This window comes from Penicillium cataractarum (assembly GCF_028827025.1).
Source record: "Penicillium cataractarum strain IBT 29864 chromosome Unknown utg000001l, whole genome shotgun sequence".
NCBI classification, from domain to species: Eukaryota; Fungi; Ascomycota; class Eurotiomycetes; order Eurotiales; family Aspergillaceae; genus Penicillium; species Penicillium cataractarum.
This window is the reverse complement of record NW_026622737.1, coordinates 1471000-1498783: the sequence shown is the minus strand read 5'-3', so window position 1 is coordinate 1498783 and position 27784 is coordinate 1471000. Positions and strand designations below refer to the sequence as shown.

The 27784-nt window shown below is 51.0% G+C and overlaps 12 protein-coding genes across 12 annotated transcripts; 6 read left to right on the top strand and 6 right to left on the bottom strand.

Moving 5' to 3' along the window:
- Nucleotides 1-1785: 1785 nt before the first annotated feature.
- N7496_000494 (uncharacterized protein) lies at nt 1786-3162 on the bottom strand (the record flags this gene model as incomplete). The annotated part of the gene is made up of 3 exons (XM_056693425.1): nt 1786-1996; nt 2068-2578; nt 2778-3162. 3 exons carry the CDS (start codon nt 3160-3162, stop codon nt 1786-1788), a joined length of 1107 nt encoding a protein of 368 aa, XP_056560154.1.
- An 881-nt stretch (nt 3163-4043) lies between these two features.
- On the top strand, nt 4044-5361 carry lap1 (putative aminopeptidase; the record flags this gene model as incomplete). Its single annotated transcript, XM_056693424.1, has 3 exons — nt 4044-4229; nt 4251-5066; nt 5128-5361. 3 exons carry the CDS (start codon nt 4044-4046, stop codon nt 5359-5361), a joined length of 1236 nt encoding a protein of 411 aa, XP_056560153.1.
- Nucleotides 5362-6185: 824 nt separating this feature from the next.
- Nucleotides 6186-7289, top strand: N7496_000492 (DSD1 family PLP-dependent enzyme; the record flags this gene model as incomplete). The annotated part of the gene is made up of 1 exon (XM_056693423.1): nt 6186-7289. The coding sequence occupies one exon, from the start codon at nt 6186-6188 to the stop codon at nt 7287-7289; it is 1104 nt and encodes a 367-aa protein (XP_056560152.1).
- A 314-nt stretch (nt 7290-7603) lies between these two features.
- Nucleotides 7604-8571, top strand: N7496_000491 (BTB/POZ domain-containing protein; the record flags this gene model as incomplete). The annotated part of the gene is made up of 3 exons (XM_056693422.1): nt 7604-7623; nt 7685-7811; nt 7885-8571. The coding sequence occupies 3 exons, from the start codon at nt 7604-7606 to the stop codon at nt 8569-8571; spliced, it is 834 nt and encodes a 277-aa protein (XP_056560151.1).
- Nucleotides 8572-9153: 582 nt separating this feature from the next.
- Nucleotides 9154-10283, top strand: N7496_000490 (BTB/POZ domain-containing protein; the record flags this gene model as incomplete). The annotated part of the gene is made up of 4 exons (XM_056693421.1): nt 9154-9275; nt 9339-9465; nt 9540-9707; nt 9780-10283. 4 exons carry the CDS (start codon nt 9154-9156, stop codon nt 10281-10283), a joined length of 921 nt encoding a protein of 306 aa, XP_056560150.1.
- A 260-nt stretch (nt 10284-10543) lies between these two features.
- N7496_000489 (putative cell wall organization protein/glutathione transferase (Gto3)) lies at nt 10544-11825 on the bottom strand (the record flags this gene model as incomplete). Its single annotated transcript, XM_056693420.1, has 4 exons — nt 10544-10638; nt 10747-10837; nt 10888-11352; nt 11439-11825. 4 exons carry the CDS (start codon nt 11823-11825, stop codon nt 10544-10546), a joined length of 1038 nt encoding a protein of 345 aa, XP_056560149.1.
- Nucleotides 11826-12787: 962 nt separating this feature from the next.
- On the top strand, nt 12788-13827 carry N7496_000488 (SGNH/GDSL hydrolase family protein; the record flags this gene model as incomplete). The annotated part of the gene is made up of 3 exons (XM_056693419.1): nt 12788-13129; nt 13183-13274; nt 13356-13827. Coding segments are annotated over 3 exons (906 nt in total), but the record flags the coding sequence as incomplete, so codon positions are not given.
- Nucleotides 13828-14454: 627 nt separating this feature from the next.
- Nucleotides 14455-17568, bottom strand: N7496_000487 (histone deacetylase hosB; the record flags this gene model as incomplete). Its single annotated transcript, XM_056693418.1, has 1 exon — nt 14455-17568. The coding sequence occupies one exon, from the start codon at nt 17566-17568 to the stop codon at nt 14455-14457; it is 3114 nt and encodes a 1037-aa protein (XP_056560147.1).
- A 750-nt stretch (nt 17569-18318) lies between these two features.
- Nucleotides 18319-18609, bottom strand: N7496_000486 (uncharacterized protein; the record flags this gene model as incomplete). The annotated part of the gene is made up of 1 exon (XM_056693417.1): nt 18319-18609. One exon carries the CDS (start codon nt 18607-18609, stop codon nt 18319-18321), a length of 291 nt encoding a protein of 96 aa, XP_056560146.1.
- A 2049-nt stretch (nt 18610-20658) lies between these two features.
- Nucleotides 20659-21489, top strand: N7496_000485 (YggS family pyridoxal phosphate enzyme; the record flags this gene model as incomplete). The annotated part of the gene is made up of 1 exon (XM_056693416.1): nt 20659-21489. The coding sequence occupies one exon, from the start codon at nt 20659-20661 to the stop codon at nt 21487-21489; it is 831 nt and encodes a 276-aa protein (XP_056560145.1).
- Nucleotides 21490-21874: 385 nt separating this feature from the next.
- Nucleotides 21875-24821, bottom strand: N7496_000484 (AP-2 complex subunit alpha; the record flags this gene model as incomplete). Its single annotated transcript, XM_056693415.1, has 3 exons — nt 21875-21982; nt 22044-24306; nt 24370-24821. The coding sequence occupies 3 exons, from the start codon at nt 24819-24821 to the stop codon at nt 21875-21877; spliced, it is 2823 nt and encodes a 940-aa protein (XP_056560144.1).
- A 1898-nt stretch (nt 24822-26719) lies between these two features.
- Nucleotides 26720-27171, bottom strand: N7496_000483 (putative copper resistance protein Crd2; the record flags this gene model as incomplete). The annotated part of the gene is made up of 3 exons (XM_056693414.1): nt 26720-26790; nt 26855-26950; nt 27018-27171. 3 exons carry the CDS (start codon nt 27169-27171, stop codon nt 26720-26722), a joined length of 321 nt encoding a protein of 106 aa, XP_056560143.1.
- Between the last annotated feature and the right edge of the window lie 613 nt (nt 27172-27784).

Sequence of the window (27784 nt, the reverse complement as noted above, 5' to 3'; positions counted from 1 at the left end):
GCGGTGAATACGCCTATAATAAAGGGCAAGGCAGATAGGATAACGTGTATACGACCTGCAAATAACACACAATCCAAGCCGCGGTCCAAGGCTCCCTTCACGCCTTGAATCTAGCAGCGTAGCTGGTTGGCTCCCTCGTCTCAGGCGGATCACACTTCGCTGGCACACTCCAGCGTGTGTCGACCCTTCATTCGCGGGACCTCCTCACCCCCCAACCACAGTCTACAGTGTCTACAGTAGTAATACCCCATGTACTCCAGAAGAACAGGGGAAATCAATCAGGAGTGGTGCATGACACTGGCATTGGCACCACGCCTTTCTCCCCTCAGACGAGTCGCAGCGCTAGATACCCCTCCACAAACACACCGGAGTGCGATTGAGGGGGGGAGGGGCAGCCAGTGAGCGGGAGGGGGACGAGCGTGGAACGGGGTCTAGACACGAGGTTTGTGGGCATTCTGGAAGGCTATAGCAGGGATCGCTGCTTTCTCGGTGCGGATTTGGTTGTATTATGCTCATGGTGTCATGAGTTTGGTTCGGGACTGGATCACGGAGAATTTTGGGGGCTTGAGACAGGGTCTGATCGGTGGGTCAGCAGTAGCCAGCCGTAGCTGGGTGGTGGGAGGCCTGGTAGGTAGGTTGGTTAGGTAGAGGTTGTCCCCCGATGTTCTTCGATGTGTTCTCGATGATGTACTAGCTACATGCCTGCGGTATTAACTCTCAAAAATGGGATGGTATGTTATCGGTGGGAATGTGGGACGTCATCGATGGATAGCTCTGTAGGAGTCCTGGATACTGTACTCCAGTTGCAGGATACAGTCTCTACTGTAGTTCAGGTGGGGGCTCGCGGTCCGATCCGGTTCCGATTGTGATGTTGAACTGGATGAACTACAATGAGAGGGTAAAGACCTGATACTGTCAATAGGTCGATATGACGAACTGAATGAGCACTGTAGTCACGATGCACTCTGCGACGGGTGGTAGCACACGAACAGCCACAGGAGGAGTAATCCATATTCTACCACATGATATCGCCAGAACCTCATGGTGTTTACCCAAGTTTCCAAACAAAATACCTCTCCCTTTCCATGATTAGTTAGTTCATTAGTTCTCGGTCGCAAGAACACAAACCAGCTAGTAAACCCGATGACGGAGCTGCAGACAACTACGCCTGCAGTATCCTCTTGGCTTCTACTCTCCCTCCCTTGACATCGTCATTTCGATGTGATAACCCGGAATCCGAGTATTCAGTGCATGCACTCCTGCTGAACATGACATGACGACACCAGCCCGATCATCAGTGCACGGACACGAACTTTGTGGGGAAATCGTCTGGCCTTCTCCGATCAAGGTGTTCGTTCGTGAAGACTTTTGACGATCGTTACGTCTAAGATCAGTACCATATTTGGATACTGTGACCAGCCAGGCGCGATCCAAGTTTGGGTCCTTGACCGCTACTTTTTGATCTGAAGTCTTAGATCTTGGATCTTGGGACTGTCCTTTGCGTAAATCATGCCAAGCAGAACTCGTCCGGACATTGACCAGGTCTATATGATTTCTCTTGCAATACGCAAGAAACCATCCAATGAAAATCACATATATAAAGGAAAAAAAAAACTAAAACAAGAAAGCCCTAACAAGTCCAGTCCCAAACTGGGGGTTCTAGCCCGCGCCCCTATAACAAACCCATATTGAATAATTGTACTTGGTAACCAGAGAAGTGGAGATGGATATCGCGGGTGCAGAAAATGAAGGACACCGAGAACGGGTCAGCTCCGAGACGCAACGTTAGACCTGCGCATAGAGGGGCTGCGGGAGCTCCTCGCCCGGCTTGATCAGCTCCTCCGCACGACAGGTCGGATGCGTAACGAGTCCAGCTCGACTGCCCGGGACAGGGGGACGGAAACCCACGTACGCCTCTCGGCGAGCGGGTTCGCCCACGGTGACGGACCAGGTATGCAGGCCGTAGTAGGAGGCGATGGAGTGAACTAGCCAGCGACTAGTAGAGGACCTCGTCAGTACTGGGAATCCACGACAAAGTACAGGCAAGTCCACATCGAAAGAACTCACCCAAAACCAGCAGCCCGGTCCTCGACCAAACTCTCAAACACCATCTTCTCCCCATCCCGTTCATGATGCAGGTTCATCTCCTCCCGCATCTGCTGCAATCTCTGCTGCCGCTCCGGCGCATCATGCATCTGACCATTCCGACCAACAAAGACAATCTCATCCTCCGAGTCCTCCTCGGCCTCCGGCGCATCTGCCAACCCCTCACTAGCTAGGAACACCTGTTTGTCATTCCACTGACGGATGAAAAGACGAATATCATCTTCCAGATCCTGGAGCATCCCGCGCGCGGCGCGCGCATGCTTCAGCTTCAGCCGCAGGTCCTTGGGGACGCGGTGCTTTGCGGGAGTCTGCGCGTTCTTGCGGGCGGAGTGGTGGTCGGCCATCTTTGCGTAGTGCACGTCCCAGAGTGGTGCGAGGTAGTAGGGCATCGGGTCGTGGCGAGGATATGTAGGCTGGATGGACCAGTCATGCGGGGACGGGGGTTCGGCCCACGGGTTGTGTAGCAGGCGGTCTTGGGGAGGGAGGGGAAGGTCAGCTTTTCCTTTATCCTTCGAGTAGAGATCTCATCCTCGTGTCCATGTATAACACCGTTGTATGACACTGCCGAGGAGGATGGGATAGGTCATGGGGTCATGGTTCTCCAGGTCATGGGGTTCCAAGGCATCACGGTCGAGATCAACTCGTGGGCTTCCGGGATAAGGCGTGCATACCATTTTCCCAGCGCTGTCGCCGCCGACTTCCATCCTTTCCCTTGAGAAGGGCCTCGCGCCGCTTTAAGCTATCCCGACGCAGGGGTTCGCGCCGCCGGAAGCTAACCGTCGGAGGGCGAGACTCGCCCGAGGCGACGATTTTGACTTGCGACGAGGGAGCTGGAGTGTGGTCATCGATAGGGATGGTAAGTGACACGGTAGTGCCGCGCAGGCTGGAACGGGAGGGTGTGGAAGTCGGATCTGCTCTGCTGGTGGTAGACTCGGAAAGGGTCAAATCCTGCAATGAAGCCGCGGCCTGCTCGGTCCACGCGGAGATGGCCATAGTCTGCTGTGGCGATAAGCTGCCCTGGGAAGCTTCGGGCCGAAGCCTGGGATGTATAGCCATGCTTGTGTTTGTTAGGGGGTGATATAAATAAGTTCAAATGATCAATGCAAAGGGGATAATGGGATAAGAATAAGAATAGAGGGGGGTATAAGAGGACCCTGGAGTACAAAGGACGAGGGGAAGAGATAACGAGATAAAGGCGCGTCTTCGCTGCACGGGACACACGCCGCGCGCTGATTCGCGGGAAGTGGGCCAGGGATGACTCAGTCGATATGACTGTTCGTGACTGTGATGGGAAGCCCTTGCCCTAGTTTCCCGTTTGGGTGGTATTGCTGGTCTTGGCAGTTGAAACTTGGTCCAGAGGATAGAGTCTGGCTAGGAATCTTGTCTGTAGTTGGGAGAAGCCTGAAATGGTGTTTGTAGTACCACGGTAATACTATCTCTCTGCTTCACAGCTTCGAAGCTGGTATTATAGGTCAGATAGGATAATTCAAGGCTATCTCCGTGAGTCACGGGCTTCCCGAGCAGCCGTATAAAGTGGAGTAATCCACTCTCCAATCCCCGCGCAGGGCGATCCGATCCCCTGCCTGCCGAGGATAAGCAATTGAATCAATTAACGATGAGTAGGACTTGTTCGGCCTGTGGAATTTTTTGATCCGATAGAATAGATCTGGATAATATTAGCATTTAACCAGTAGAGTAACTATTATAATTGCAAGGCACAGCTATCTCGAATTAGCGCGGGGCTCCCAAAGGGGCTTGGCCGGAATCGATAGTCTGCTGCAAAATGCCAAGGGCGCGTGATACCTCCTCTCCTCTCGCCCCCAATCACTCCTCCCGGTACCTGACGAGGCTGAGTCGGACCTACAAAACCTGCCCTGCATCCTCGTAGTCATTTTTACTCTTTCTCGTATTATTCCACTCATCATTATCTCCCAGTTATGAAGTTCTTAACCTCCTTCGCGCTGAGCGCGACCGCCTCGACCGCCCTCGCCGCGGTCATTCCCCAACAGGCACCCCTCGGCCCATCCATCGTCCAGAACTCCCAGCAGACCAAGTGGTTGATTGAATTGGCTCCTTACCAAACACGATGGGTTACCGAAGAGGAGAAGTGGGCGCTGAAATTGGTGAGTCTGAAAAACTAGCAGTTGCCCTTTCATCGAGAGGGAACTGCATGTTACTGCCCGAAGCCCTCGCTGACCAATGCGACCTTCCAGGATGGCGTCAACTTCATCGATGTCACCGATGAATTCCAATCCGGCTCCTACGGTGCCCTCCACTCCACCCGCATTGTCCGCTACCCCGGTCAAATGTATCACGAGCAAGAGATCGGCCCGCTTGCTGCGGACCTGTCCAAGGCCAATATGAAGAAGAATCTGGAGCACTTTACCTCCTTCCACACCCGCTACTACAAGTCCGACTACGGCATTCAATCTGCCGAGTGGCTCTACTCTCAAGTCAACGCCGTCGTCCACGAGTCTGGTGCGACCGAGTACGGCGCGTCGGTCGAGCGCTTCGCTCACCCGTGGGGCCAGTTCAGTATTATCGCCCGTATCCCGGGTCAGACTAACAACACGGTTGTGCTGGGTGCGCACCAGGATAGCATTAACCTGTTCTTGCCGTCTATTCTGGCTGCTCCGGGCGCTGATGATGATGGCAGTGGAACTGTGACTATTCTTGAGACGCTCCGGACTCTGCTGCAGTCCGAGACCATTGTCAAGGGTCAGGCAGCGAACACCGTCGAGTTCCATTGGTATTCCGCTGAAGAGGGTGGTCTGCTCGGTTCTCAGGCCGTTTACTCCAAGTACAAGAAGGAGCTGCGTGAGGTCAAGGCCATGCTGCAGCAGGATATGACCGGTTACGTGCAAGGCACTCTCGACGCTGGTCAGAAGGAGTCTGTCGGCGTGATTGTCGATTACGTCGACCAGGGTCTTACTGCTTTTATCAAGCAGGTCATTACCACCGTGAGTACTCCGATCGGATTCATTCTTCTCGGTTACTCCGTTACTAACCCACTCTCTGCAGTACTGCGACGTCCCCTACGTCGAGACCAAGTGCGGCTACGCCTGCTCCGACCACGCCTCTGCCAGCCGCTTCGGCTATCCCTCCGCCTTCGTCATCGAGTCTCAATTCGAAAACTCGGACAAGAAGATTCACAGCACCGACGATCTGATCAAGTACCTCAGCTTCGATCACATGCTGCAGCACGCAAAGATGAGCCTGGCCTTTGCCTATGAATTGGCCTTTGCTCCCTTCTAATTACGGCTCTGTGATGACTTGACGCTTGTTCTACTTCGCTTTGGATTAATGTTTATTTTCGGATTGGGCGTTGTGTGAGATATACCTTGGGCATTCATGATACGAGCGAGAGAGTTCAATGTGTAGTCCTGGCTGCATGGGTAATATTGCGCCGGCTTTGAACTTATGGGATTGGACCCGTTGATAGTTCAATTGATTCTCTTCGCTTGCTTCCGTATTACCTTTGGTCACTGTAGCGGCGAGTCGTAGTATCAGACCAGCTCTAGCTTCACTCCGAACCTACAAAACAAACAGATTCAACATAATCTAGTCCATCGACTCCAATTCCCTAAATCTCGAAACGACAAGATCCCCATACCCCAAGGGCCCTTTCGAAGTACGAATCGTACCCGCAAATACTCCAGACTCCAACCTCAAAGCTATGGTAACATCCCCCAACCCCCCACGAGGTCTGGCTGATCAAAATATGGGTCTATGGGGACATCCCACTCTAACTGCGCGGGGGCGTACCACTTCTTCTACGGGTAATCCACCCAACGCGCGAATCAGCGGAAGACGACCGAGGGGTAAAGGTGGGAATTTACCACCTGGATACAACATAAGAGACATTGACGCTGCCGATCGCTCGAATGTGCATGTTACCATACGGGTGCCGGGCCCCCTTGCATCCACATTATAAATTGGCGGAGGGGCGCTGCTAATCCCCGCGTTGAGTGATTCTTTTTCACAGGCCAGGCGAAACCAGAGCAGACTATTTTTCGCTTCGCAAGTGACGTTCACCTCTACAACTGGAGTCAACTCGAATTTCTATTCGCAATCTCACAATGGAGAATCCAAAGGTCGGCGATAAAATCGCGGATATCGATACACCCTCTATGATCGTTGATCTCGACCTTATGGAGGGGAATATTAAGAAACTCATGGACAAGCTCTTGCCAACTGGTCTCGACATCCGTCCACACCTGAAGACGACAAAAAGCGCTATTCTCGCCAAGAAACTTGCCAAAGCCGGTGCCAGGGGCGGCTGCGTTACGAAAGTCAGCGAGGCAGAGGTCATTGCTGCTGCTGGCTTTGACGATCTACACATTACCTGTCCGATCGTCGGTCCCGCCAAGGTGAAGAGACTGGTGGAATTGTTCCGGAAGTATCGACGAGTCCGGATCGTGGTTGATTCTGAGGTCGGCGCTGCGGCTATCAATGATGCGCTGGAGAAGGCGGGGATTGAGGAGCCTATTCTTACGTTGATTGATCTGGACGTTGGTCTTCATCGTACGGGTGTGAAACCTGGACTGCCGGCGATGAATTTGATTAAGTTTGTTGGGGGGTTGAAGCAGCTTAAGATTATCGGTGTGCAGGGGTACGAGGGTCATCTACAACATCTGCATGACTTTAATGATCGCAAGACTCAATGCCTCGAGTCTATGCGTATCCTCACCAGCACCGCTGAATCTTTCCGCCTGGCTGGCTTCAATATTGACGTCGTTACAACTGGAGGAACAGGCACAGCCGAGTTCTGCGCGTCTGTCCCAGGTGTCACTGAACTCCAGCCTGGCTCGTTTATCTTCATGGATACCGATTACCGCAACGCCGTTGGCACGTTTTACTCCAACAGTCTGACGATATTGTCCACCGTCGTCAGCAAACAGGGTCCTCGGGCTGTGACCATTGATGCTGGGTTGAAGTCCTTGACGACGGATAGCGGGATGGCAGAGTGCAGTGATTCGAGATACAAGTATAATGAGTTTGGTGATGAGCAGGGCTCGCTTATGTGGGAGGAGGGTACGCCGGACCTTGCGGTTGGGGATCGGGTCGAGATTATCCCGAGTCATATTGATCCGACTATTAATCTGCATGATCTTTATTATGCTTATCGTGGTGAGGTTATTGAGGAGATTTGGCCGGTTGATTCCAGGGGGAAGGTGCAGTGAGGTTGTTGATGGGTGTATAGCGGGTGTTTCCTATAAACGCGAGAAAGGTAGACAATAATATCTGGGAACTTCCGAGCGGATATTTCCATCACAGTTGATAAAATGTACCTCCATCATTCTACTTCTCATGAAAACAACCTTTTCTCTTGCATCGTTTTCATCACCCTGGATACGAGCCCTTTGCATTTCTCGAATAGCCTTCCATCTTCATCGGTGCAAAATTACCTATTGAACAAAGAGCCGTAGTAGAATTGAAATCTCACCCTCCTAAAGGTCCACAACCAAAGCGAGTCAAGCGAGACCACAAAACAACAATGGATGCAATTTTGAAGAAGTCAGTTCCCCCATATATATCCTTTCTGCTTCCTAATACAAGATTGCTAACCTCTGGTCAGCCTACACCTCAGTGAAAATTACAGTGACCTCACAATAATTTGTGGAGACAAGGAGTTCAATGCACATAAACTGGTTGTCTGCTCTCAGTCTGCGTATTTCCAAAGAGCCTGTTATGGTAGCTTCAAGGTACTGCCTTCATCTACAATGTTTTTGGACTGTCACTGGAGTCTATGACTTAATACTGATCAGTGCACATTAGGATGCTCACGAGCCAATCCGTTTCCCCGACAAAGAGCCAGTTCTCATGGAGAAATTCCTGGAGTTTCTCTACAATGGTGATTACACTCTTCAGCCACAGACATCAAGCGAGAAGAAGGGAAGCGCCAGCAAACCTCCGACTACTTGCATCACAGAAAACCCAGCCTACTTCCATGCCCGAATGTTCGCAGAAGACGACTACTTCTTAGTCGACAATCTCAAAGCCAGAGCAGAGGACTACTTTTTCACTGCTTTCTCAACAAGTCTTGAAATGAAGAACCGCCGGAAGGAAACCCTCAAGCAAACAGTGGAAGAGGTCTATTCAAACAGAGCCAGCTATGACCCTCTGAGGGAATCGAAGATCCATCTAATTATGAAGATGCTGTGCGGGTGTAGTGCCAAGCAAAACCCCTATCTTCGCGATTGTATGAGGTCTACCCCCGATTTCACGTTCGATGTGTGCAGGGCGCTCCTCGACAAGAAAATGACCTCGTTGTCCAACTCGAAAATCAAAAATCGCTATCCATTCTACAGGGCTAATAAGCCGGTAGACCGGAGATCATCGTTCGCGAGGCGGGGTGAAGAGCAACTAACTGCGAGGGCAAAGCGACGAATTGCGAGGAGCGCTCGAAAGCTCCAGGCGGCGAGGACAATGTCTACGGGAGAGGATAATCTTGAGGTGATGTGACAGGAAATGAAGCGCTTCTACGGATATGTATGCATCAAGTTTCCAATGTTGTATTTGAGCCATTAGGCCAAACCCCTGTCGATTCCAATCTTCTTATTTGCATTTGCTCGGAAATAGGCTTAATACCATATGGCCATTTCCCGTTTCTCCATTAAATTAGTCCAAGAAAGTTGGCCTTGAGGAGGTAAAGCCGAGCAGGAGAACCATAGTGTAGGCATATTGGTTAGATATGCTCCATGTGACACCTTGACCATTCCTTTTGTCGTCTGCTTTTCAAGTCATTTTCAAAGTGACAATAAAGAGTCCCTGTTGACTGTCTGGGGGCAACAAGTCGAACTGATATCAGCTCATCACATGAGCGCGACCACCTTCGTCTTCCAAAGAGCCCACAAAGAGTATTCCTCCATCCTCCACCTTCACGATTTCCTTCCCCCTGGATTCACCTTGAGCCTCCCCCCACTCTGGAACCCACTCGCCCTCTTCCCATCAACGCCTTGATCATTTTTTCACATTCCTCACCTACAACGCCTACCCGGTACTTGACAAGACTGATCAGTTCCAGTCTCTTGGGGCTCTCCAAAAATGTCGAAGAGGAAGCTTGAAGAAGACAGTCCCGGATTCGACAACTTTCCTCCTCTCCTGTCTGTGACGCCAAGCCCAGATCCGAAGTACGTGAATGATGCCGTGAATCAAATCGCAAAATTGTCAGTGGATACCAATCCTCAAACCCAAAGCTTTGCAATCTGTCAATGCTGACCTTTTTCCAGGGCGTTTCTCAGCGCACGTTACAGTGACATGAAGCTCATCTGCGGAGACGAGGTCCTTCACGCCCATAAACTGATAGTCTGCCCTCAGTCAAAATACTTCTACAGAGCTTGTTCCAGTGGATTCAAGGTATAATCCCAGATTCATATTTGAGTTGATATTTATTTCATGGTATCTTGCTAACGCGTGATGGATCGAGATAGGAGGCGACTGAACCATTCCAATTCCCGGACAAAGAGCCAGCCCTGATGAAGAAAGTCTTGGAATACCTCTACACTGGCACATACACCGTTTATTTTAAACAGTCGAATGCGCATCACAAAGTGTATGCTTCGAGTCTCGGCAGCTCGGTAATGGGTCAGTCTAACGCGGTGCGTCCCTCGGAATCAAGCGCGGGACCAAGCAAGCCTTCCTCTACGACTACTACTACTACTATGTCGGAGGTTGAGATGAGGAGGCACCTTTTTGAGCCTTTTCCAATCTCAACTCAATGGGCTGCCGCTACCTCGGTCAATGTTGATGCCGGCCAAGGACCCAACGATGGAGGTTCGGACAACGACTTTACAGCGTCCTGCCTCAGAAACGCAGCATATTTTCACGCTCGCATGTTTGCTGAAGCCGATTATTTCTTGATCGGTGATCTGAGGCAGAAAGCAAAGAACCTGTTCAGTAACCTTTTTGCGTTCAATATGAGGAAGGAGATCATCCAGGAGGCAGTCGAAGAGCTCTATTCGCATCGTGGCAACTACCAAGAACTGAAAGAAATTGCAATCGGCAAGCTGGTGAAGCTCTTGAGAGATCCTAATATCAAGAATGACTCACTCTTGTCCCTCGACTTTATGAAATCTGTCCCCGAATTCGAGCATGATCTGTGTGCGGCGCTGATCCAGCTTGCTGACCAACCTCTTGACGTCCTGGAAACGCTAAGGCGCAGCAGGGGGTTCTAAGCATTAGCGATCAGACGATCGTCTCTAGGGTCCGTGACTTGCTTCAACTGCACGGATGAGAACCCACGAAGCACGAAGCGAGGACTGGTTTTCTTCCCAAATATCGTGATTACAGAGAGTATTCTTCTAGACGGGACATCATGTAACCCTTTAGTTTTTGTTGCCTGGTCTATTTTAAGAAATCCAAATATTTCCTTTACGAAAGGCAGCTCAAACTAGCTTCTGTCCCTGTCATTGCACACATTAAAACTCGTATTGATTTAGCCAGAGGCGTTCCCGTATTCAATCGATAAACCTCGGTCTCTGAGTTTGAATTTCCAGAGGTCGTAGTCAAAATCCATATTCGTATGGAACTCTGAATCATGGAACCTTCAGCTGGTCCGTCTAGCCCACTATACATCAGGAAGCGTAGATTCATATCCCACCACCGCAGGATGCTTGACACCTCCAACCACCAGCTTACTCCAATCTCTCTGAACCCCCTCTTCCACATCAGGGAAAGGTCCCATCGGAGTAATCGCCTTGGGATTGATATCGTAATGACTCTTCGTATACTGCAAATCATCAGCTTCGTCCCAACACATCCATCAAACCCGACACTCACATTCTCCTTGATATGTTTAAAATCCGTCGACGCCCTTGCAGCATCAACATCCCAATACATCCCCTTCAACCAATTATTAAGCACGGGATAATCATGTCGAATAGTCCCCAGATTACACTTGAAATGCTGCACGTAAACGGTATCAAAGCGGATCAAGGTCGCATACAACCGGATATCGAGCTCTGTCATCGTCGAGCCGAGGATAAAGGGTCCACCGTGCTGCACAATGATGTGCTCGAGTTTGTTCAGGGCTCCAAAGACTGGGATGACGTTTTTATCGTATACCTCTTGTGAGGGGGCAAACCCGGCTTTGTAGACGCCGATGTTGAGGTCTGATTGCATCCATAGGGTAATTGTGTCGATTTTGGCTCGAAGATCAGCAGGGTAGAGATCTATTTCCGCAAGGGATGGGGGTAGCAGTTCATTGAATGCCGTTGGAAGCCAGCGTAGTAGCTCCGCGCTTTCCTACAGGTCATCCTCGATTAGCGCTCTCCCTTGTCGCCGTCACTGTAGACCCCAAGAGCCTGGAAGTATCAATTTACATTACAAACCGCAGTCCCAGTCTTCTTATCCCACAACAACGGAACAGAGTATCTCCCCTTATACTCCGCATCAGCCCGAAAATATATTTTATGCAGATAATCCTCTCCGAAGAGGTGATCGACTGTCGCGCCTGGGTATTCGTCATCGGATTTGGGGAAACACCATCCCGGCCAGCCCTTCTCGTCGCCCTTGGGATAGGGTTTCACGATACTGACGTCGATGAATTCGGTTAGGCCTTTGAGATGGCGGATGAAATTTGCGCGGTGGGCGAAGGGGCAGAATAGGCCGATGTAGAGGTGGTAGCGGCCTTTTTCGGCGGGGAATTGGGCGCTGGGGATGACGCCGTGCCAGCCGTCGGTTGTTGCGGGGTTGTGGATTTCAGGTTGGGTGGACATAATGGGGAGAGTAGAGTTGTGTGGTGGGTTAGTAGTGGGTTGAGGGTTTATGGATTGTTTAATTTGGGAGAGTCTTTCAAGGTGACTGGAATGCATGGATAGGTTAGGTGTACTCCGTAAAGGATGATGACGAGGGGAGATGATGTTCTTGTCTGGCTTATTGATGAGTGGCGGAATCTTCCCGCTAGCCAGTTTCTTGTCTCCTTACAATGCAAGCTTCCAGTATGATCTTTCCAAACTTCTAGCAAGTAAAATATTCCTAATAATGATAAGCTTTAACTATCAAGGTCAATCCCCTGACATGTTGCGGCTCAATGAAGATCCCCGTTCAAGTCAAGTCGATCACCAACGGCCTTGTACCTGGCGGGGAACCGTTATAGTAAAGTCGCCAATCCTAATAATTTCAGGGGTACAACCTCGAACTGCACAGCCTCCCAATAGTCTACTAAGACTGATCCGTACGCATTGATTAAAAACGCCCCAAGCTTCGCCTTAGCCATGGAAACACTCGGCCAAACAGTCAAAATTCCCAAATCCCCTGAGCGCCCCCAAACCCAATACAGTGAATACAACCCACACTAACCCCCTCTAGTGCCGCGCACCGACCCAATAACCACAGCCCGCCCCCTCGCTCGTGCTAACGGGGCTTGATCAGATCATAATAAGCACGAATTCCCCCCTCCAAAACTGCAGCTCCAGCGTTATCGCCCACGGGCCGAAATCTGGGTCTCACGCGAGTATGGCTGAGTTTTTATGGTCCCAGCCATTGGAGCGATGAGGGAGACGCTAGTCTCAGGCAGACAAATTAGACTGTACAAAAAGAAAAGCTCGATCACGCTGGATTTAAGTTGAGCTTGGCGGAGACCCTGATTTTGTATTTCTAAATTTGATCTGCACTCTTTTTTTTTCTTGAACCCCCCCCTTACGTCCGGCGGGTCGTTTTGTCTTTCGTGGTCATCGCCATGTGGCATTCGACGCCCGTACATTGGGTTGTCCATTTTTGCCTCGCATGGCTGGTACTGCTGTGTGGACTTGTGGTCGCTGAACCTGTGCCTGTCTCTGTTGATGTGGTTTCCAGGTCAACGGGGTCTGTTTTGGGGATTGAGGAGAGCAGTTCTTCGCTGCAGAAACGCGACAATGGTACTTTCTTGTTAAGGATTATGCCGCTCGGAGCTTCGATTACCCTGGGTTATAGGTCGACGGATCATAATGGGTATCGGAAGGCGCTGAGGCAGCAGCTTCGGTATGAGGGGTGGCAGGTTAATATGATTGGGAGTTTGAGGAATGGGACTATGCATGATAATGTGAGTTATATGAACCTATTATAAGGGATTGAGATACTAATATTTGCTAATAGCATCACGAAGGCCATTACGGATACAGAATCGACCAACTAGAATCCAAAATCCAACAAACAATCCTCCAAAAACCAAACCTGATTCTAATCAAGTACGTCCCCCTAACCCTCCCCAGAACCTTCACATCGAGGTATCTAGGTCCAGTCCAAGTCCAGTCCTAATCCCATGTTAGCGCCGGCACAAACGACGCCGTCCAAAATCACCAAATAACAACCGCAGGCCTACGCATGAACACCCTCCTAACAACCCTCTACACCTCCATCCCAAACACAACAATAATCCTATCAACCCTCCTCCCCAACAAAAAGCACCAAGACCGCGTCGACCAAATCAGCGCTCAATATCGAAACTTAGTCGCCCTGCGCAGAGAACAGAATGACCGCATCGTTCTGGCCGATATGAGCTCGTTTATCAAAGCGTCCCAGCTCGTTGATGGCACGCATCCGGATGATCAGGGGTATAGGGAGATGGCGGCGGTTTGGTGGGCTGCTGTCAAGGTTGCGGAGACCGAGGGGTTGATGCAGTTTGCCGAGGGGACGGGGGAGGATGGGAGGATTAGTGATGCTGCGGAGGGGAAGTTGGATGGGGGGATAGTATTGGGGATCCTGGGTTGCCGGCTTATACGGCGCCGGCGCAGCCGAGTTATGTTAGTATGGGGAGGGATGTAATGATTGATAGGAGAGGGATTGTTGGAGGGTTGGTTGTTGGTAAGTTGTGATGGTGGTTCCTATATCGAGCTGGTCTTGATGCTAATTTGGGTTATAGTTGCCATTGGTCTTGTGTTTGCGGGGTGATCATCATGATAGATCCTTTTGCGGGTATATGAATCGTGCATCTGTACTTAAGAGGCGTTGGGCGTTTTCTGGAATATGCATCTTGTCCTGTAGATATGGCAATGTACATAACACATCTGATACCATTGATAGAGTCTCGATTAAGAGCGAATTGAGTGTACTACCACTTCACTCCTCCCCATCATATTATTCACATCCTACATGAAAGATGAAAGATAATCAAGAGAAAGGTCAGGTAGATACCTGACAGACATGAACTCATACACACGTTTCTACATAGAATCTCGAAAAAAAAATCTAGAACAAAAGCTCGAAAAACCGAGCCACCGAAGACTCCGAACCCGGCACCGACGAACGCCCAAACCATAAACTCCCACCCAGGAAGCCCCAAGAAAATCACGGCAGGGGTATATGGCGCAAAATCAAGAAACCCATTAACGCCATATATATTTTTTGGGAGAAAGACGAACGTGCCATCTACTGCCACCCAAAGTCCTGCATGGTCACGTCCTCCATGCTGGAATCTTCGGGCTCCCCCAGAAGAGAGGCAGCTTGCGCCTCGGGCAGTTCTTGCTCATGTGAACTACCCGAAGGAACGAAGGGGCGGCCAGCCGATGCCTTGCCACGGGGCGTCCGAGTACTGCCGGCCTTTCGGCCAGGAGACTTCGGAGCCTTGGACTTGGCCGTGGCAAGCTTGCGCGTCTCGGCCGCCTTCTTCTCGCGAGCTGCCTGCTCTTCTGGGGTTGGCAGCTTAAGCTTGATCCTTTGAAGACCAACGGAGATGTTCTGGACTTCACGGACAGGTTCTGTAACCGTGGCATCATCCGAAGGCTTCGCCAGATAAGCCGATGGCACCTTGGGCACTGGGGGTTCCTTTCCGGGACTTGCGGAACGTCTCGGGGTATCCCCTCGCCCAATCATCTTTCTCCCGCCCACAACCTTCCTAGGTGTCGCCGTGGGTGCAGAGGCCAGCAGGAGTCCACCTTGTGCACTACTCAAATCCCCCATAGTGATGGGCTCAGTTGAGATCGTGCTTGTATTGGTGGTGTTTTTCCTGCGGCTTGCACCCACAGATGGAGACACCTCTCCCGACGTCCCTGGCAAATCGCCGCCATCAAGCGTCTGGCGACGATTCTTGCGCAGGGTCTGTTTCGGCGTCGGCCCTCTCGGTGAAAACGGAGCAGGAGACTTGGCCTTTCGCATGCGCAGCTGACGTCTTTCCTCATGAGGAGGAGCGGGAGTTGGAAGGGCCGCGATTTTCATTCCTTCCAGGGTTAACTGGCGCTCACGGCGCCGACGAGAGGCCTCGGCATTTAGATCCTCAAATCTATAGCTCATTGTCTGGCGGCCCTCGTCGGGGGTGAGAATCTTGGACAGCTCGTGTGCTGCCGTCGCCCAGTTAACCTCTGGAAGAGGGGTCGTGCCTGGAGTGTAGGGACCGAATGGTTTGCGATCCCGAGCTGTGGAGAGAACTTTGGCATCGAATGCCTTTGTTGATGCGAGGAAGGTGGGTGATGTCTTCTCTCGCTTGATCTGTGGGGATGTGAGAGTCTCTAGCTCAGTGAGGTGATCTGCGGACCACCACTTGCTCTCATATTCCATCTCAGTCGAAACAGACACGTCCAGCGATGGATTCGCATCGCCAAGTCCGGCAAGGTGGCTGAGGACACCGCTTGTCAAAGCTCGGTCACTGTAACCGCCTTCCAACACGCTGATCACGCGTCCATCCACTCCAAGGCCCTCCTCCTGGGACATGCGCACAACATCAGCTGTGAACCGAGCATAGAACTCGGTTGGAACGTTGACTTTGTGTCGCTGCATGCCAACGCCTTCCCATTCGCTGGCATCGAAACCGGCCGAAATGAAGATGGCGGCCTTGGGAGTAGGTCCGCCGGGATTGTGGGCGAGTCGCTGAGATTGAGCTCGCAGGAAGTTGCGTGCTTTGTTGATCAGGGTAATGTACTTGGTCCGGTACAATTCCCAAAATTCGGCTTCGGTCTCCCATGTCTCCAGGTGGACATTCCAGACAGACTGGCCGTGCGAACTGTCAACGCAGACGCTTGCGTTGCGCACTTTGTCCGGTTCGCCGTTCTCGCAGGGGTAGGAGTTGATGTCATGGAGGCTGTAGTATCCAATCACGGTTTTCTTGTAGGCTGGCGCATTCTTCGCAGCCATCGATGCCTGGTAGTTGCGGTTCCACACGATATCCTGAGACCCATCACCATGGTGGAGATCGAAATCCAGAATAGCAGCATGAGTCAGTCCGTGATTGATTGCCGCGTAAGAGGTTCCAACAAGAACATTGTTGATCCAGCAAAAGCCAGAAGGGTAGTCGGCGGAGCAGTGGTGACCCGGTGGTCGAATGCAAACAAAGGCCCGCGTAGTCGGACCTTGGCCAAAAACAGCATCGATCCCGTCGCATACACCACCCAAAGCACCCTGGAATGCATCCAGAGATTCAGAGCAGAGGTAGAGATCACCAGAGTGGAGTTCTGGCCCTTTAACGGTACCATCGATGCCCTCAGTGCGCGGGCGATCGAGTTCCTTAGAACCCAGCGCGAGGCGTGACTCCGCGGTATCACACATACTCTTCAAATCAGCCATCCACTGAGTACCATGGACATTCGTAACAGCAAGATCGTGAAGTGGCAGTGAGCGCGATGTCTTGCGAATCTGGAAAGGCGGGGGAGGAAGCAGAGATAGATCTAGATCAGGCCGGAGCGCAAAGCGTTCTCCTTCGTGTCGACGGCCCATAAGCACGTATGCCGCGGAAATTCCCTGTACACAGGCACGAATGCGCTCAGGTCTCTCCACGATTGAAGAAAGAACAGCCTTGGAGGCGCGGGGGCGTGAGAATCGGTGTCCGTAGCAGGCATCATGAACCACCACAACAGTGTTGGACTTGAGATCCACAATCTGGTGCAGCTCTATTTCTTTCTGGAAGTGCTCTGCAGCCACTGAAGCAGCTGTTGGGGCTTGCGCCTCCGGTGGGGGGGGTGCCAGGCGTGAAGCCATCGCAGGCGAAGTAGAGGGTGTTGGTGAAGCAGGGTAGTTGGTAGAAGAGCGACGAGAGGAGACTGGGATTGGGGAAGGAGGAGCAGTTGATCTCAGAGACGTTGTAGATGTGCGTTTCTGAAGGGTGGGAATCGATTTGCGACGCTCGTCACGTAGAGAAGTGAAGCTGGGGGTTCGTTTTGGTTCAGGCACGTTGGCACTTGTGATTTTGGGAGCTGCAGGCTGGGATACAGATCGCAAAGATGTAGCAGAAGGTCGCTTCTGAAGGACTGGGACCGTTCTACCGTGTTCGTCTCGCAGTGAAGTTGAACTGGAGCTGGAGGCGCGAATCGGGGTTGGCGCGCGATCAACTGCGATTGCGATGGGGAGACTTGGTCGCAACGAGACATCGTGAGGAGGTGATCTCGACGGCGATGGAGGTAAGGGAATGGCCGCTGCGTTTGCCAGAGTCAGGCGATTCAAAGAGTCCGCCAAATCATATTGGGAAGGGGTCGTCGTCGTCGCCGTATTGTCACGATCGTTATCGTGGACCCGCGCGAGCGTATCAGCCCGAGGGGCCTCCTTGGAGGGGTCCATGATGCAGGATCATAGAGCGGCGGGTACCACCGTGATGAACGCGAATGGAATAGATGGATAGATTTGGAAGATCTCGAGCCGTGAAACTGCCGTGGAGATGGAACTTGTCGGTGGGTAAAAAGTAGGGGAGAGAAATGAGAGTCGCGCGGGATGAGCACATGCTTTTAGTCCAACGAAGTTTCCCCTTCTTGGGGTGGCAGCCTCTTCGGGCAAGGGGTCAGTCGATCGCGACCATACCAAACACAAGACATTCTTGTGCCCTTTCTTAGCTACTTGTTTCACTTGAATAATTACGGTGTCCAAGTCTAGATGTACATAGAAATATTTAGGGAACCAAAACAAGTTTTCCGTGCCCTGATTAATCTTGGGGTTCGACCAAAGTTTATTTACAAGCCTATCCTGTTATCTATACAATTGTGATCTACAATAAAGTTTATTGTCTTGCAAAATCAACTGAATGAGTGTGATCTAAGAATCTAATCAGGATTTTTCTATCTATCTTTTAATCTTTTCTAGAGTCTTCTGTAGATAACAAAATAAAAAGAAAGTGCCATGAATCCATAACCCGTAAAAGCAGAACCAAACCACCTCGCAACGCCCATGAACACCTCCAAGCCCAGTATCCATGTCCAAAATCAAAATATCCAAATCACCCGAAACACCAAAGCTGAAAACATAAAACATGAAAAGAAGAAACTCCAACGATAATAGGAGTCAAAAAAGAGAGCATTCAAGAAGTATTCAATGCAATCACCGCGATCGCAAACCTCTCCATTGATACCATTGGTACCACCGCCGACCTAGCGAAGCCTTCTCCTCAAAAGAATCTTGAGACCGGCGTCGAATCTTCTTCTCCTCCTTCTTAGTCTCCTTCTCAGTCTTGAACCCCCGTGTAGCATGGGAATTGCAGAAGCAGTGCATGTGGACGGTTTCAATGCTAACGCCGGGACAGCTATTGCGACGGTGACCCGAGCAGACGCTGTGGCCGGCGTCTTCCTCGCAATGGCACCATTCGTAGAGGGTGTAGTATTGACGACACATTGTGGAGAATTGAATTGGTGAGTGATTTGCACTGGGTATTGGAATTGCTTTTTGGGGTCTTTGTGCTTTTGTCGGTCTTCAGGAGTAGATGCGGGTTTCTTTCAGGGTCCACTTGGATATCACTAGTAGTGATGGATGGTGGGGTGTGCGTGGTGTGGAGAGGGAGCTTGAAAATGCGCAATGGAAAGCCGAGATGATCCGGGACTTTAGGGGATATGATTTTCCCCCTGATGAGAGTGTGGAGAGGTCAATTAATGAAATTGACTGTGAATATGACTGGTAGGAAATGGTTGATAGTGTTCGTAGTGAGAAGCTGGCAGCGTGGTTCACAAGCTGAGTAGGTGTGGAGACAAATGTAGAGAGTCAAGTAGAGGAAGGTCTTCCAGTTCAAGAAAGTCAATAAGATAGTGACAGAAGAAAAAGAATCAGTCCAGCTGAGAGAGAGAGAAGTGTGGGGATGTAGAGAAAAGATAGCAAAAAAAAAGATCGAGGGAATGGCAGATGCAGCCCTTCCACTTTATGTTCTAGATGGAGAGTGTAGAAGAGCGAAAGAAAGAGAAGGGAAAAGTAGGTACTCCGGGTTTAGTAGAGCATCAGCCTACAGTAATAATGAATAAAGAGTGAATTGGGCAATGGAGTCATGGAAGAACCATGGTCAATGGTTAGTCTGACGTCAAAGAAAAAAAAATAGGCTGTGTAATTTCTATGGGGAAGGGAAGAAAAGATATTAATACGGGGGAAGAATAGGAATAGGCTACCGGGGCTGTCAAAAATTGTAGTTCGTCTGCCTGAGCCAGTCTAATCCTGCGGACTGTACTGGGGCCTTACTCCATCCGTCTGGCGCGTTGAGGGGGAAAGTTACATCTTTTTGCCTAGTGAACCAGTCAATCAGTGCAGCAGGTGACAGGGGGTGGTATTGAGAGCCTGGGCAAAGGCCGAGAATAGACCGGGGACTGCCTCGTACAGTGGGAGCAAGACTGGTCAGGTACCAATCATCAAATGCGATGAGTACCGGGCCACGTAGCTTGGCGAGCGCCTTGTAGGGTATGGACTATGGAGTATGGCATGGTGGCTGATGTGAGGTAACGAAAAAGAAATCCGATGACTATTGTCTTGGCTTAGCCTAAAACACAAATACAATGGAAGGACAGAAGTACCAAAAAAAGAACCAGGCTACACACGACAATCCCCCGGTGAAAGAAAAGAAAACCAAGACGATTACGATGCATAGACAATAGGCGCTTCGCAAGAGTTAAAATTAGGCCGTAGACGAGCTTGGCTGGTTGAATCGTAAATCCTACGGCATTAAAACCCAGGTTCTAGTCTAGCCCGGAACTAAACGGCGACTATTGGACTAATCTGATCGACGGACTACTCAGACCATTCAGGGCACACGAACGGGGGGATCCGCAGAGCCCCGAAGCGTCTCGCCCAGGGTCTCGATATCCGACGCGATTGGTGAGTGATTGGATGGCCCGCTGTCAGGGCTGCCGCCAGGAGCCGGAGTGGGTTGCTGGGCCAGTGTCAGTTGGCGCCAGCTGCGAGGAGTCATTCGCGAGTCATGGATCGGTAATTGGCTGGGAAGATTTGGGTCCTGGTGGATTCATGTCACAACGGCATTCCTAGCGTCACATGGACCGAATCTCGGAAGAGAAGATGATGAGACGACAAGGTGAGATCTGGACGCAAACGGCCCTGAAGAAACCTGGAGAATCGGGGCTAACCTGTGGCTGATGCTAGATGCGGCTGGTGAAATGGGAAAAGGAATCCCGGGGATCTGTGGCGCAGTCACCTAGATCAGGTGATCAACCTTCTCCGCGGCGAAGGCTGCCTCAGGCCGTTATCAGCGGAGTTATCGCCCGGTTTGCTCGGTTTGCCTCACGAGCTCCATGGATTTCTCCAACTTGCAATTCCTCGGCTGTAGAAGGAACTCTTCCACACGTCAACTGCCCTCCACCACACTATCTCTCTCTCACAACGTCTACATCTATATCTCTCCTCTTCAGTTCTAGCATTGCCATGACAACCCCATCCACAACGACACCCAACATGGCCGCCACCCCCGCGCGCACTTCAACCCTCCTCTCCAACCTCGCCGCCGTAGCAAAAAGCATCGCAACCGCAACAACCCACTCCCCAACACCAACAAAACCAGTCCGGCTAGTGGCCGTCTCAAAACTCAAGCCGGCCTCCGACGTCCTAGCCCTGCACAAATCCCCCGTCGCGCAATCCCACTTTGGCGAAAACTACCTGCAAGAACTCCTCGAGAAATCGCGCCTGCTCCCGCCAACCATTAAATGGCATTTCATCGGCGGATTGCAATCTAATAAATGCGTCACGCTCGCACGCGATGTACGCGGGCTATGGGCCGTCGAGAGCGTCGATACCGAGAAGAAGGCTACCTTGTTGGATAAAGGGCGTGGCGAGCGGAAGCCCGATGCTGAGGAAATGGAAGCCGAAATTCAAGCCATGGAGACGGATAAAGATTCCGATTCACGACTGCGTATTTACGTGCAGGTCAACACTTCTGGCGAGGAGAACAAAGCGGGTATCGAACCCGCTGCTGCACCGGCTTTGGCGAGACATATCCGGGAGAAATGTCCCCGGCTTAAATTGCAGGGTGTCATGACTATCGGTGCTATTGCGCGGTCAAAGGCTACGACTCCCGAGAACCAGAATGAGGATTTCGTTTGTTTGCGCGAGACCCGGGATCGGATCGTTTCTGAGTTGGGGTTGACTGGGGCGGATGCCGAGTTGGAGTTGAGTATGGGGATGAGTTCGGATTTTGAGGGGGCGATTGCGCTGGGGAGTGATCAGGTTCGTGTTGGGACCACTATCTTTGGAGAGAGGCCTCCCAAGGCTGAGGCTAGGGTTATTTGATCACCCGGGGAAATTTTGAGAATGGTGGATTGGGAGTTGTATAGGTGGATTACGAGTCATGAATTGTTGCATCTGAAGCGAGGAATATATCGTTGTGTTGTCGTCTGTAGAGCTCCATGAGACGTTTGTCAATGGGGTGGGAAAGAAAGTTATTCTAGATAGATGTAATTTACAATCCGATATACCGCTATCACTCTTCCGGTTGAGACTATACAAAAATACATACGAGGCATCCAAATGAACGCTCGCTGATATTTGGCTGGGAAGCTACTCAAAAGATATACATGCATGCCCCCAATCACCATCGCTTACATTATGCACCTCATCCTTCAGCGGGTTGAACCCTCTTCCACTCGCAATCCTAATCTGCTCATAGAGATCCCCTTTAGTCATAGGCATCTCTCGTAGTTCCCTGAGATAGTTTCTGCTCCATCTGTCGCGCCAATCCCTGCGGCACACCTTCTTTCGTGGCGCGGATGGTAACTCGGTACATCTATCACAAGGTTAGTGTTTATACTCGAACAATTCATCACCATAGCAGGATGTATACATACCGACTTCTCATAGTTGGGCTCCAGTCGCAACAAACAGCCCGTCTTTCCCCCTTCAAACTGGAACACACCACAACCGACAATGTTCTTCGGGTTCGGATCGACACCATCCAGGATCTTCCACGCAAATCCTTCCACCATCTGTCGAGTATACGCCTCGTTGGTCACCTTGTTCTTGCCGCTGAGGCCAAAGGTCTTCTGCGCCTCCAGAGGGCCACCACCAATCTGGCGCCAACGCTTGAAGAAGTCCTCTGCGGACAGCGACGACGGCTCCATGTATCGGTGCATCAGAACTGGCAGCTGCAGGGTATATGCCTGCAGAGCACCGGCCAGGTAGGAGATACGGATGGTGGGGGCATCCGAGAAGGGGCCGTGCGACGCGCAGAAGATAGTCTGCTGGGTCTGCCCAGCTGCAGGAACGCTTGAATCGGGGAGGTTCTTGGTGTCGATCTTCAGGTTTGGTGCAGCTGGGTTTTCGAGGGTCGTGGTCAGGGAATTGATGGCGTAGGCGGATTTGTTTGAAATGTACATCTTCACGACACCCATGTGACCACGGTACTCTGACCGTAGTCCAACCTGGATCTGTGCATCTTCAAAGAGCACACCCTCGTGCGAGAAGTAGAGTCGGTTGTAGCCAATGTCCCAATCTGGGGTCAAATGTGCGGCACTGGCTAGGTTAGGAGGAGGGGCCGAGGGACCGCTAAAGTCCAGACCGGCCAGATCACCCGAAGCACTGGTGGCGCTGGTGGGAGTAGTTCCTCCATTGGATGCTTTGCGTGTACCGTTGACGATGGTAGTGAACGTGCGCTTGAGGCCGGTGTTCTGTGCCATGAGAACTTCTTGCTTGTCCGCATTGGCGTCCTTGCCACCAACGACCCAGGTCTTCTTCTCGCTGGTACCCGCCGTCTTCTGATGCAGCCGAGACAAAAGAATGGACGTCCTCTCGGAGAATGGCGGCATTTCATCACAAACTGTCCGAAGAAGATCATCCGTGGGGAGTGTTGCCAGCGAGAGATACTCGAATGCTCGTTGCTGCAACTCGGAATCGGGGGAGTGGCTGTAAAGGCGGAAGATCTGCAACAGTTGCGGTTTGATCTCAGGGAACAAGTTGACAAACTTGACAAAGGAAGACAAGATCATGGCTCGAGCATTATCAGATCCAGTGAACATCTTGGCCTGTAGGGCGAGGAACTGCTCAATAGGACTTGATCCAGGATTATCCGCGATTAGATGGCCAAACTCGCCAAGTACATAGCAGCCGATCTTCACTAAGCTTTCGTGGCAATCGGTCTTGAGATACCCGAGTAGCGTGTGAGCGGCATAAGCCTGCAGCTCTTCATTATTCGTCACGATCTGAATGACTCGCTGCCAAACTTCCTCGTTGACGTGGTCACCAGCTAGCGACAGCAGCTTCAGGGTCATATCGATGTACCATTGTGCGTCAGTGGCGTACTTTTCAGTCAGAATAGCGACCTTCAGCACCATCTCTTCACGAATGGCATAGTCAGCGGTCTGCAGATAGCGCAGTAGCTCGTTGACAATTGGGCCCGCATTGGTGGTATCGCACATGCTGTACAGTAGATCCAGACCCTTACGACGGACACTAATATCTCGGTCTCGAAGAGAACCCAGGATAATGTTTTGATGCTTTTTGATGGGATCGAGTGTTTCCGCTCGAGCAGCGAAATGGGTCAAGGCATCCAAACCCAGGTACCGGACGTTGGTCTCGCGAGACTGGATGTATTTGCCCAGACGAGAGGAGATTTGCATCATAAGTGTGTGCTCAGAGTCAAGGTGGATGAGGAGGTTGATGGCTTCGAAGAGAATGGCATTTTGAGCATTGTTCTGCTGGACGTTTTTGGGCGTTTCCATGGCGGCCTGCATGATCTGCGCCAAGGACTCTCGGATAATCTCGCGGACATGGCTGTCCTGCGAGGGGGGATAGTATTGCAGTAGGCGCAGTAGTTTGACCTGAATCCATGGGCATGGAACTCGGTAGTAAAGATAGTCGGGTGCGATATCGTTGTCCACCACGATTCGCTTCAGCCTCTGGGCCGCTTTCACGTAGCTGCCCTTGTATTCTTCGGGCATGTCCTGCGCGAGCGCCATAACGAGCGAGGTGACGGATAGCGTGACTCCCATGTCGGGGTCATCCATGATCGAGATGATACGTTCGGCCCATTCGTTCCGCACGATTCCTGGGTACTTGCGGTACAGTCGGAGCAATGTGAGGGCGGCCTTTTTCTTGACGAACGCCTTAGAGGTCCTTTTAAACGGTTAGCTTTATCAATAATCCCCCATATCCGAATATCCGAGGTCATGAACTCACGGTGAGATCAGGAGTCGGTGGACCTCGGTCGCCAATGCTTCTCCGAGTTCCCGACCACCCACATTGGCCACAGCATGCAGCGCCAGACAATTGAACAATTCATTGTTGTCCAACAGGTCTTTCCGAATGCTGTTCACGACCAGATGAAGCAGCTCGTGCTCCTCGTGCAAGAACAAGGTCACGGCCAGATAGCCGATCTGCTTCTCGGAGTATTTATTCGAAGAGATGAGATTGACTGCCTCCAGGTGACCAAAGTCGACATCGTAGCCCTGGATGTAGACGTAAAGCAGCTTGCAGACATATTTCTTCTTCTGATAGCCGTTCAAATTGCCAGCTTTGAATTTCTGTCGGATGTTGGCCAGCTCCTTATTGACGCGCTTCTCCTCCAATTCGCGCGCCCGCGCATTGCGCAGGTCTGCGATGAACTGGACGAGTCCTCGCATAGAAGACATGGTGTCGGTTTATGTTTTCGATGTAGGCCGTAGGCCTTGGGGGAAATGCTCAGGCGATTTCACAGCGAATGATTCGGTATTTTGGGGGGTGGGGTTCGAGGTACAGTCTCGCATGCCACGATGTCACCTCAGGGGTTCGCGATCGGACTGACCACGTCACACAACCATGTCCCTGTTGTATTGTGTCGTCGATGGGGCATTGGCTATCGGGGTGTTCGGCGACAGGTTTATCGGATGCGCAGGCCGGGGGAAGGAGAGCTTCGAAACAGGGGGTTGTGCGGGTCGCAGGCTATCTTAGGGGATTGTCAGCAATGACGACGGGCGCCGAATCAACGCACACAGGAGAGAACAATCATCATACCAGGACACGATATGTCAAATTAAATGGGTTTCAAAATAAAGACCACAAACTTGAAGTCAAGTTGAGAGCCACCTCCATATAACACGTCCCGCGTGGTCTTTCACTTGGCTACTTCCGCCGTCGATCGCCGGGGCTCCGCTGTGGCACGGCGGAATAATGATGATACGCTGTGGCGGTGCGTCCGAAGTAGAGGACCATGGTTATGCTACATTGACTCAACGTTGCTTCTGAAATTTATGACCTGAGAATTCCTCTTTCGTAAAATATGCCCAGAATGTGCAAAGAATGGCACTCTCTCTGCTGAGCCTACCTTTTGAAATTCGACGCATCATATGGGAATTTCTCCTTCTCTCAAACCAAGCCGTTGATGTGGACCAAAGTATATCATCAACTAATTTCGGATATGTCGGGAAGTCGAATGGCCTCTGTTCAACCATCCTACGCCTGAATCGCCAAATATACCATGAGACTGTCGATATGCTCTACTCGAAAAATCAATTTCGTGCATCAGCTTCGCATCTTTTCCCACCCCGTTGTCCTGCTTCATTACTGGTCTTGTTCGACCAAATTGGGGTGACCAATGCAGCTCGGATTCAAAGCATCTGCATCTATGATTTGAGCGATCTTTCCCAGTCTTTTCCAGGAGACATTCTGGATACTGAAGATTATCCGAACGTTTCCAAGACTATCCGGTCCCGTTTCCCTGGCCTTTCCAGGCTTGGGGTACATCATCCCGATTTCCACTATCTGCTAAACCCGGACTCCCACGAACAGGCAAATGAAATTCCATGTACTTGTCACGGCTGGGATACTCGGAAATCTGGCTTGGCTTCAAGGCCAAACTTTCGTACTATTGTTTGCTGAGTCTGTACATCACTTTTGCACATGTCTTCACCATGGCTACGGTCCGTCGAGCGCTGACATATGATCTGACCGAGCCAAGTAGAATTGGAATTTGTACATTATTTTGAGGAACGATCATCGTTGAGATGCCGGTAAATGTATGATTAGGATCGAGAACGTTACATCAAGGTCTACGTATACTACAGTCCGATGGATGAGAGTTCAACGAACGTGTATAGGTTGCCGTTGCTGAGGGTACCGTAAAAGTAGCACGAAACCTGGTGGATCTGGTGAAAAAGTGTGGAGAATATGACGTGGGAACTTTTGCAAAGGAAACACGAGCATAATGGCAGCTCGAGAGGTACACCATCAGTGACGCTCATTCATTTATTTCTGGGACAATACAGAAGCGTGCTCTCGCTCTCTGTGATATATCTCTACCCTAACTTACTTGTAACTTCTCTAGTGCGGTATGTAGAATTCCAATGTTTCAGTGGAAGCATGATAATATTTCATGGCTCGTAATGGATTACATATGAATGATATGGATCAAACTATTGTATAGTAGTGCAAAGTAACCCCGGAATAGTCCCACAAAAACGCCAGCCTTCCCAAAACCAGAAAGATAATGCACATTAAGCAAAACCCCGAAATGCATGGATCATCAATCAGCAACACCAATCAGCGAGGTGATTCATGCGCGGGTGGTGAAGTCCTGCTCCAGAGCGGACTCAACACCCTCAGCCTTCTCACAGGTGCAGGAAGCTAAAGGAGAGATATTAGAATGTCTCGTCGTTTTGATTTCATCATGTTGGAATTCGAAACTTACCAGAAGGACGGCTGCCGCAGGCACAAGTCTCGCCCTGGACGGGCTTGTTCTCGGAGACAGCGCGCTCACAGGTGCACTGGCCAGCGGGGCGAGAGCCTAAAGATAATATTAGTATCAAATGATCTGATAAGCATCTTGATAATTAGGAAGATTCAAAACTTACGGCAAGAGCAGCGGGGGCCCGAGATCTCGTTCTCAGAGGAAGCCTTGTTGCAAGTGCAGTGGAGGGCAGACTCCTTGCCGCAGGAGCACTTGGCCTGAGCAGCGCAGACGCAGCCTGCGCCCTGGGTAGTCTTGCAGCAAGTAGAAGCGACCATTTTGACGGTGTTTGTTGGTAGATTGAGTTGAGGTAAAGTGGGTCTTGGTAGATAAGCTTGCAGCTTGAAGGTGGTCAACGGAAGTTGCTGGTGTAAAGGTTGAAAGTACGGAAGAAGATGTTCTTTGAGATTGAAATAGCAGTGAAGATGAAGATGGAATAGAGGAATTAAAGAAGCAGGGAAGTAGTGACTTTATACTCGTCTGAATGCGTCACAGCGATGTGGCCTGATTATTATTGTCTGTGCGCTGATTGGCTTATGGAGGGTGGTCACGTGGAATGGAGGTCATATTAATCGGTCGCTGATTGGCGGATGTCCCTGGGTGACTCTCTTGCTGGCAAATGGACGTCTTATGACTGGTTTATTCCTCGTTGATGACCATTGCCCTTCTTCTGATTCGATGAATAGCTCACATGTAGGTCATTATAAGCTCTTATCCAAGCAGAGTGCAGATAATTACACAGGAGGCGCAGACGTGGCAGGAAACTGCCAGAAGTTGCCGATCTTCTATGATCAGGCAGATTGGAAATCGGGGCACGGGAAGTGGGGACTGGAGCATCGAAGGAACAAGGACATTACAGTAGCGGCCCGAGCATGGATGTCAATGCTCAGG